Here is a 9,620-nt window from a genome sequence, read left to right on the forward strand (position 1 = left end):
CTTTCTTTCTTTCTTTCTTTCTTTCTTTCTTTCTTTCTTTCTTTCCTCTTTCTTTTCCAGAACTCCCAGAAATGAAGTCTCCCCACCAACAGCAAGAAGCCACCTGGCCTTCATGTATGTGAAAACGTTCATTTGGGATTTCATTTAAGATTCAACCTTTAAACTAGCAATTGCTATGATCAGACCTTTCTGAGAATTTTTGGCCTTTGACACCTTATGAGAAAACTAAATCTGATGTCAACCATCTCTGAGAATGTGCGTCTCTTCTCAGACCTCCCAGGTAGAGAGGCTGGAAACAGACTTCTGTGCAGTCTTCTGAGCCTACTGAGTGATTCCACGTCTGCAAAAGAGCCACCAAGTTCATGTTCTGTGAAACTCCAGACTTGCGCTCTCCAGATGGAAAATCCAGGACAAAGTACACGAGAGCCAGCCACCATCCGGTAAGAGGTGAGTGAACTAGAGGTAAGGCCATGGACTTCAGACTTGTTTTTGTGAGAACTGAAAAAATCCTTTGTTGTCCCAGGACATATCACCTGAATGAGCCACTGGACATCCCTGCCCCTGGGGTGAGAGGAGGTCAGGATGAGCATCATCCCGACAACCAACCCTGAATAGTTTCCAGTACGGGTGGGAGGTTAAAAGCCTGGTTCTGGGCTTTAGCCTGGGCTCTGTTAGCATTTGCCCAGAACATGAGCAAGAAGCAGGACCTTCTCATGTGCCAGCCTCACTTCCTCCTCTGTCAAAGGAATGGCTATGGACATCAGTGACATCAGGTATGAAAATCACCTTGAACTCCACCTACTTATAGTAAATGCTCTTTAAATGCCAGCTCCTATCATATTTTCTCTGTTGTTTCTGTTCTAGGGTCTCAGAGTACTTTCCTACCTTGAAAGACCACAAGGTATTAGATGTTACAAAACCCTGCCTTCGCTGAGGGAAGAGGAGCATCCCAAGGGCCCCTCAGGAATCCACTGTCCCTTGCCTCCTGGGGCCCACCATCTCCACAATGGATGGCACCTCTATACAGTTCCCCAGTTCAGGCATCCTTTCCCAAAGAACACCCTTTCCTCCGACCTTCCCTCGGCCTTCACAGAGCTGGGAAGATTGCCAGGAAGCCCTCTATGGGTCAGCAGGGATCTCCTGAGGAAGGCCCCCTCCTCAAGGGGAATGGTGGCGAAGTTTAACCAGGGCTAATGAGGGCCATTCACAGCTCTTCATTTTACACGCCCTGGATTAAACCCTGGCATCACTTGAGTCTTACCTGGAAGAGATCTTAAGAAATATCAGGAAGAATCCTCTCAGTGGACAGCAGGTAATTTTACTCCTGGAAGGTTCAGATGACTTCCCAGAGTCACACAGCTACTGAGTGAAGAGCTACAAAGCAGGGGCCCAGAGCCAGACTCTAGGGCTCTGTCCTCCGCACTTCACAGCCTCCCACCCGTCACTAGAAAGTGACATAAGGCCTAGAGAATGAGTCCCCATCGCCCCCTCCCCCTCCAAAGTCAGGATACATTTTCTTCTCAGGTAGGCCAAAAGGGTTGTTTCTGGGTCCGCATTCTTCTCCACCACCTATAAGAGTAAAAAAAGAAAGAAAATAAATCCTAGGTATACTTAGCCACTGTCTTGCCCAAGAATCTGTGGAGTTAATAGGGATGTGCTAAATATGTCATGAAAACCAAGGTCTTTTTCTTGATAATTCCACTAGAATGAACATACGAACTACAAGCCGTTCTGTGTACATGTGGATATTCTCCAATTCTAAAATTCTACCTTAGTGCTTTGCTCTGGACCTACCACGGAGGGCTTAGGTATTGCACCTGCTCTGTTGGGCTTGCCAGGCAGAGCCCCCTTAAAGTCAAACATCTCATTTCCAGCTGTTAGGTCACACCTGTGAATGCCAGGGACAGCTAAGAATGGCAGCATGCAGGTCTCTGGCTATGCCTCCCAGCATGTACATTCTCAGACGGTAGAGAGCCGGTCTGTTGGCCTGTGTTCACAGGGAGTATTGTGTGTGTTGGGCTAGCACAGTCAATAACATCAACACATGTGAGATGTGGAGGAGATCTCAACCCAAAGGCCCACAAATGATGTATTCAACAAGATGAAAATGTGGTCTACAAAGTGAGGTACCAGTTTTCAATGCAAATAGTCTAAGGAAATCCATGACAACCTGTTTCACTACTCACATTCATCATATGTTTTCAAGGGTAATAGGGTTTGGGTGATTGGGATGATTAAAGAGAGAGAATTTGTGACAAGAATTTCTTTCCAGAGAATGGTACTGTGAGACTTACATCTTCTTAAGCTTGAGGAGAGGAGGTATCTCATGCCTCGAACTTTGTGAGGGGGCTTCCATAGCCCTACATGTGAAGCTAACATACTGCCCTTGTAGAACAGGGGATATAGTGGTCTGCGTATCTAAAAGCTAGAGATAGGCTTACTGAAGAAGAAATGGCAGCATTGGAATTGGTGAGCACTCTCAGAGTTTGGGAAAGCAGAGGATGTGGAGGGTTGCCTGAGGACCCAGTGTAGTCCATGCAGAAGAGAGAAAGTTGGTGTGGAGTTGTTTAAATCATCCCCAGAACGCTGACTGCAGAGGGTGATGGGACCTCCAACAGAGTCTGTGTGGAGTAGTCCTCCCTAAACTGGAGACCGAGGAAGAGCAGCAGGCCAGAGGAAAACACATGCCCAATGTCGTGAGACTTGCAGTTGAATGCTCCCCATGGTGGGAAGCCATCTTAACCAGCACTGATTAGATGAGAACTTTCTTGCTATCCTCACCTCTCTATCCTGAATTGAGACTGTGTATGGAAACTTAGAAATGACCACAGCACTGCTTTATTGATTAGGAGCAACCCAACAAGTCATAAAACTGACAGAATTTGCCCCTTGAAGAAAGTTTAAAGGAAAGTAGAAAAACAAATTAGCTTTCTTTTATCACACCCCACAGATCCAGTTTGTCCAAACTCCTGGTTACAAGGTGCACACAAGGAGTTATTTCTTTTCTCTCAGAGAAGTCATAAACACACAAATAAAGATCCCTGCCTCCTTTCCTGCAGGAAGAAGCCTCTTAGCTTACTACTTCCCCCAAATTGTAGCTTCTGTTTATCGTCCAACTCGGCTTTCTTCACATCTGCCCCCTGTTCCGTGCCTTCTGTGCGTTCCCATGTGTTCAAGATAACATCCAAGTTCCTTAGACTGTCTTCCAAGGCCTTTTTCCATTATGTTACTAATCTTCATTTTCAGCCTTTTCTTCTTCTACTCTCCTGACAATATAGTCTTTATACTATAGTGAAACCTCTCCGGCAAAGACTTTTTATATCACTCCAGGCACACTTGGTCCAACCTTCCTTGAATTCCTACAGAGAATGGCTGTGCCACCTCACAGCATGGCTACAGGGTTGCTCCAGTAAACTCCACAGAATCCTCTCTCAACAGGACGCCAGTGGGCATTCTGAAGGACAAACGCTTCATGGGGATATGAGCTTAGGAAATGCCGGGTTCAGCAGATTGCTCCGATAAAATTTAAGCATCAAAACAAATAATAGTGGGGCGCCTGGGTGGCGCAGTCGGTTAAGCGTCCGACTTCAGCCAGGTCACGATCTTGCGGTCCTTGAGTTCGAGCCCCGCGTCGGGCTCTGGGCTGATGGCTCAGAGCCTGGAGCCTGTTTCCGATTCTCTGTCTCCCTCTCTCTCTGACCCTCCCCCGTTCATGCTCTGTCTCTCCCTGTCCCAAAAATAAATAAACGTTGAAAAAAAAATTAAAAAAAAATAGCTCTAATGGATTATAAACCATTAAATAAAACTAAAATTTACGAGTCCAAAGTGGTAACTGATAAATAAACAGACTGGAGAGAAAGAAAGTTCTTTCTGACAGAAGAGTTCCAACTAATGAATACAGTTAGCCTAATCTTGCAATCAGCACAATAACTGACCAAGTCAAGAAACATCAATGGGAGCTAAAACTAGTGGGTGAAAGGTTGATGATCAAGATAGTTTCACAGACTCAGAGGATCTTCTCATGGATTATTGATTAACTCTAAAAGGTAAAAAAGTAATCTTAAAGAGGAGAAAACTGGTGGATGCCACCATAACCAAGTGATCAAAGTTTGCATCCCAAATAATAGAGGAGACTGACATCATGTGCCTCCTGATGCAACACACTGAGAACCACTTATCGCTTCTCTGGAATTCCTGCCCGAAATGCAGACTCTGAATCTAATCATAAGAAAGCATGACACAAACTCAAAATGAGAGACATTCTAAGAAATAGTGGTCTAGTCTGTTCATAAACATCAGTGTCACAAAAGACAAGGAAAGCTAAGGAGCCATTCCGGCTCGAGGGAAACTAACAGACATGGCAACCGACTGCCACAGTATGATCCTGGGTCCCGGGCTTGGGATCCTGCCATGGTATGACCCTGGGACGCTAGGAGAAGTTAAAAATGACATTATTGGGGACATTGGAATATGCTGCAGAGGGGTGGCAGATTAGATAATAGTGTTATGTCAATACCACATTCCCTGATTTTTAGAGACACTGGCTCTATAAGAATATTCTTACGCTTGGTTTAAGAGGTAAAATGGCATTATATCAGAAATTTACCCTCAAATGGTTCAAGAAGAAAATTGTATACTCTATGTATTTATTTCTATTAATTACATACATAAATAAATATATAAAATTAATTAGGTACTTATATACATCTATATATCTACATGCATATCTATAAATAGATACATACAAATCTAATACGTGTGTGTACCATATAAACATCTTGACGTGTGTGTGTGCGTGTGTGTATGTGTGTGTACGTACAGAGAGAGAGAATGACAAATTTAATGATAAAGTAAAATATGACAAAATGTTAAGCTGGTGACTGTGAGTAGTCTATAATATCTCTTTGTATTCTTACAACGTTTTAGGCAAATTTAAGATAATTTCAAAGTGCAAAGTTTAGAAACTAAATTTCTTCAGTAGAGGACTTGTAAGGGCTTTTAGTACTCATGCACTCATTCTGTCCTCATTAATTGGGCACCTACTATGTGCCAACACTGTGCTAAGTGGTTTAAGAAGGCGGGGCGGGAGGAGGGAAATGGGTGATGGGCATTGAGGAGGGCACTTGTTGGGATGAGCACTGGGTGTTGTATGTAAGTGATGAATCGTGGGAATGTACCCCCAAGACCAAGAGCACACTGTATACAATGTATGTTAGCTAACTTGACCATAAATTATATTAAAAAATAATAATAAAATAAAATTCTGGGCAGGCATAAAAAAAATAAACAAACACACCCTCTTCTAAAACAGAAAAAGAATATCTGAAAAGAGGATCTCATGGGGAGAATTTTCTGTGAAACACATTTTGCAATATATTACTTTGCCGAATGAAAATCCTTCTCCTTAACTGGTTCACAAGCTCCTGAATGGCTGATGCCTGGTCTTAGAGATCATATTCCTCCAGTGTGTACATACCCAACAGGCTTAGTCCATGGAGGAGCTTGTAAATGGGGGTGAGTGAGTGAGTGAGTGAGTGGAAGCCACTGAGAGGCTCTCTGTAGCTGCCACCTGCTTCTTGTGGGGATCACTCGTGGACACCTTTGGCTGTGCCCCACGTGCCAAAGCTGCCAGATTCCTCTGGGTGCCACAATCTCCACAAAACAGAGTCACTGCCTCTAGAATCCCACCCACCAAAATGACTGTCACTACGATAACACCAAAATCCTAGGCAGTTCTTTCTTTCCCTCCAACTCTGACTCTAGAACAGAGGATATGACACTGGTCATCAAGGCCCATCACTGCCACAGAAAACACTTGAGGTATTTGATCAGTGGCATCTTATACCCAGTCCAGAACCTGAGCTGGTGGAGACAGAGTCCTGGACAGTCTCACACAGGGAGAATAAGAGGCTTACATTTAAGAGTGAGTCACTAATTTCTGGGGTGCCTGAGTGGCTCAGTCGGTTAAGTGTCTGAATTTGCCTCAGGTCATGACCTTGCGGTTGGTGGGTTTGAGCCCCGCATCGCGCTCTGTGCTCACAGCTCAGAGCCTGGAGTCTGCTTCAGATTCTGTGTGTGTGTGTGTGTGTCTCTCTCTCTCTGCCCTCCCCCGCTCATGCTCTGTCTCTCTCTCTCTCTCTCTCTCTCTCTCTCTCTCTCTCTCTATTTCAGGAATAAACATTAAAAATTTAAAAGAAAAAAAGAGTGAGTCACCAATTCCAGCAGCTTCTCTGGTAAGTTCTCTGCATAATATCCAACACCAAAAGAGTTAGATATAGAAAGGTCTTGGAAATAGAAATGGAAACAAACTTATTCACAGCTGCCTTGATCTGCCTGGGAATCCTTCCTTGGTATTGTTTCCGAAGGACTGCTTTCACCTCATCACTTCTTATACTGCCTCTCCCCCTTTCTAGCAGATTCTCAAGAGGCCACAGGTTTATAACTTACAAACCTGAGTATGCATCACAGACACTGACAATAGGAAAAGCTTCCAGGGATAGTAGGGTTTGATGTGATGACACCATCTAGAAATTTGAAATTGCTCTTCTAAAGTGAAGCGGAAATACGCGGGACACAGCTTTGCCAAGCCAGTTGGACCCTGAAATGTCCTTTTCAGATCCAGTGGGTCACAGCACACCATCCCTAAAGAAGAGCAGAATCTTGTCCTGTCACACACAAACTGATGGCATAACAAATAATAGAATCTTAGAGTAAGACACGGCCTTGGAAGTCACTGAATCCAGGTGCTCACTCGCAAACATTGACTAGAAAAATTCCACAGAAGATGCTTTGTGAGGGTAACCCTTCCAGAAAGCCAACTCTACTGTTTGTTGACACTCTCCAACGCAACCACTGAGTGCAACAAAGTTGTTGGAAATGTCAGATGCCAAAGTCTCACAAGCGTCAGCAGGGAAGTTTGCCCTGCCTCATGGCTAGCTGCCAGATGCCAGTCCTGAAAAGAAATCTACAGGGAGAGACACACCAAACCCGGAAGAACACGGCTGACCTCATCCTCAGTGCCTCCCGGTGGCACCAACCAAACTGAATCCGACGGTCTTCAGAGCACGGATGTTGGCATGGCTCATGCAATTCCCTTGCTAGTCACACAAACACATCCTGACAATTTAACCACTACCCACCCTGTGAAGTACATTTTCGTTCTTGAAAATTACCTCAAATGTCACCCAATCTCTCAACTCAAAAGTGCCAATAGAGCAAAACAGATAAAACTACCCTTGTTTGGAGGGGGTTGGGCACCTTGGACACATTCATCACTCACACCGTCCACATGGCCTTTTACAAGATAAAACTATGGCTGTCCTTTTACTGTCCCTCTCATTCCCTACTCGGTTTCCGGAGCAGACCAGGGTACCCCAGCAGTGGTGGGGGGGAAGGGGATGGGACTAGGCATGTGCTTACACCCCCCCACCCCTCACCTGCAGTGAAATTGGCAAAGATTCATAGCATTGCTGTGCCTGGAAGACTGGTACCCACATCATAAGGCCCCCTCTGCTCCACAACCCCTACCTTCCCCACGTCCCTATGCACCAATGGAGGTCATCCGGGGAGCAATTTTATCAAAGTAAGAGACTAGAAATATTTATTGCAATGGGGGGAGAGAGAGGGAGAGAAACATGCCCCTTACGGGGAGGAAAAAAAACCCAAAAAACTGTGGCTTGCCACAAGATGTCAGTAAATGTCCTCACAAGTTAACTGTCACATTTACCTATGTGAAATATCTGAATCAAAGGCTACGAACATCTTCTATCCCGGTATTAGCAAGAAAACAAGTTCCTGCTCCTTCTCTCAGTAAAGACAACAACGAAAGCCTCAGGATGTGTTGGAATAAACACAAAGACAGAGGCGTGGCGGGTAACCTCCAGTCTCACCCAGGACCCTGTGCCCTTTTCCAGCTTTGTGCCAGGGTCTCTGCTGCTGCAGAGTCACTGGCAACTCATACCGCTCTTCTCGCCTGCCTCCCCCTCCACTCCTTTGCCCCTGGAGTATTTTGACTGTGTTCTAGCTCTGAGAAGCTTTTCTCTCCCCAGTGTTACCCCAAATGCAGCAAGGCTTTGGAGGGAGAGAGAGAAAGAGAATAAGAAAGAGAGAACAGGCCTCTTCCAAAGGACAAACTTCCATTCGGGGGAGCGGAGAAGCCAGACCAAAGGCCAGCTCGATCTTACCTTTTTGCCATTCACAAAGAAAACCAACTCATCCGCTGTCATTGTTACGGGATGGGGTGTGGGCCCCCTGCCTCCAGGTGCTTCGCTCCCAAGAGGCACCAGCAGTTATGGCCACTTGACAACTTGGAAACTACACCTCCCAATAAAATGAAACCTGGCCAGCCAATGGGAAGAAACCAGCCTAGAGCCTCAGGGCACAGGGTGTTGGCAAAAGCAACCAGTTTACATAATCAAGAAAAATGCAAACACTCCTACCTGGTCAATCGCCCTCCCCACACATGTGTCAAAGAGCACAGCAGGAGGCCCGTGCAGAAACCCAGAAACCGGGAAGGGGAGGGCCTAGCCGCCAGGTGACCTGCTGTCATTAGCACTGCCCTCATGGAACCTGCTTCTTCTCCCCTCTGCTGCAGCCACAGAAGGAAGAAAGGCCATGCGCAGAGCCACGGCAGTAGAAATGACCCACACCCTCCACGTCCACACTTGTCATTTTACCATTCAGGTTTACAGCAACCCAGACTCAGCACTTAGACAAAGGACTCATTCTCCCACAGCCTGGAGGACCACAGGGGTCACAAGCCACGGAGCCCAGTGATCCAGAAGCAAAACCTAGCATTGGACCTCAGCATTGTCGTCCTCAGAACTCAGCTGGTTTCATCCTGTTAATGGGTATATGCATGACCCCAAGAGCTGAGTGCCTGAGAGGCAAATGATACGTTTTAGTAGTACTTGGTAAGTTTGCCAAGAACCCAAATATTTCCAACTATTGCACCTGTATTCTCAACAGCACAACAAAAATCATCCTGATAACAAACCATTTTTGAAGTTTTTCTTTTGTTTATTTCTCTCAGGGAAAGGCCTCTCATTGGCTCCCAGAGTAACTCCTAAGAATATTTCAAAATATCAACAATAAACCAATATCGATATCAATAAGTCAAAACAGCCACACCATAGAGGCACAGGCCAACTTAACACAGAGCTGAAAGCCTTCTCCCATCCAGTGTGAATTTCTGGTGTGAACACACCTGAACATCGCCCACCTGGACAGCGCCATAGGCTCTCTGTGGTCAGCACCCACCTGTGCCTCCCAGCTCACACACGTGCACACACACGAGTGTTCCCGCCCGTCTTCTTCAGTCCTCTAACAACGCACGTGGCCACTCAGCCAGCCTCTCTGAAGGAGGTCACTTCCCCTGAGCCCCTCGCAGGCTACCTGGAGGAAGAAAGGAGGATCAGGCAGAAGTAGTCCGTGTAGCAACAGCTCACTGAAACCGCAGATTGCCAGGACGTTGTCAACACAATGCCCTCTTGCTCCGCAGACTTTATTTAAGCAGGAGATGAAATCTCACTTGTAGGGTGACCAAGCGTCCCTTTTTGGTCCCCACTATCCCGCTTTAAACACTGATACTGGGACCAACCTCTCAGTCCAGGACAAAGTGG

General features: G+C 45.9%; 1 protein-coding gene across 3 annotated transcripts in view; it reads right to left on the reverse strand.

Annotated features, from left to right (window-relative positions):
* XDH (xanthine dehydrogenase) overlaps nt 1-8,311 on the reverse strand; it is a 58,323-nt gene extending 50,012 nt beyond the window's left edge. For 2 of the 3 annotated variants that reach the window (XM_040496439.1, XM_040496438.1), the window contains exons 1-2: nt 8,184-8,311; nt 1,512-1,569 (exon numbers count right to left, since the gene is read on the reverse strand). In XM_040496439.1, the coding sequence (XP_040352373.1) occupies nt 1,512-1,569; nt 8,184-8,225 (100 nt within the window). In that variant the 5' untranslated portion in view covers nt 8,226-8,311. The remainder of the gene's footprint in view (nt 1-1,511; nt 1,570-8,183) is intronic. The other variant, XM_040496440.1, reaches the window with a different exon arrangement.
* Nucleotides 8,312-9,620: the final 1,309 nt, after the last annotated feature.

The sequence above is a fragment of the Herpailurus yagouaroundi genome, unplaced genomic scaffold (genome assembly GCF_014898765.1).
Source record: "Herpailurus yagouaroundi ecotype Mexico unplaced genomic scaffold, PumYag 188, whole genome shotgun sequence".
Taxonomy (NCBI): domain Eukaryota; kingdom Metazoa; phylum Chordata; class Mammalia; order Carnivora; family Felidae; genus Herpailurus; species Herpailurus yagouaroundi.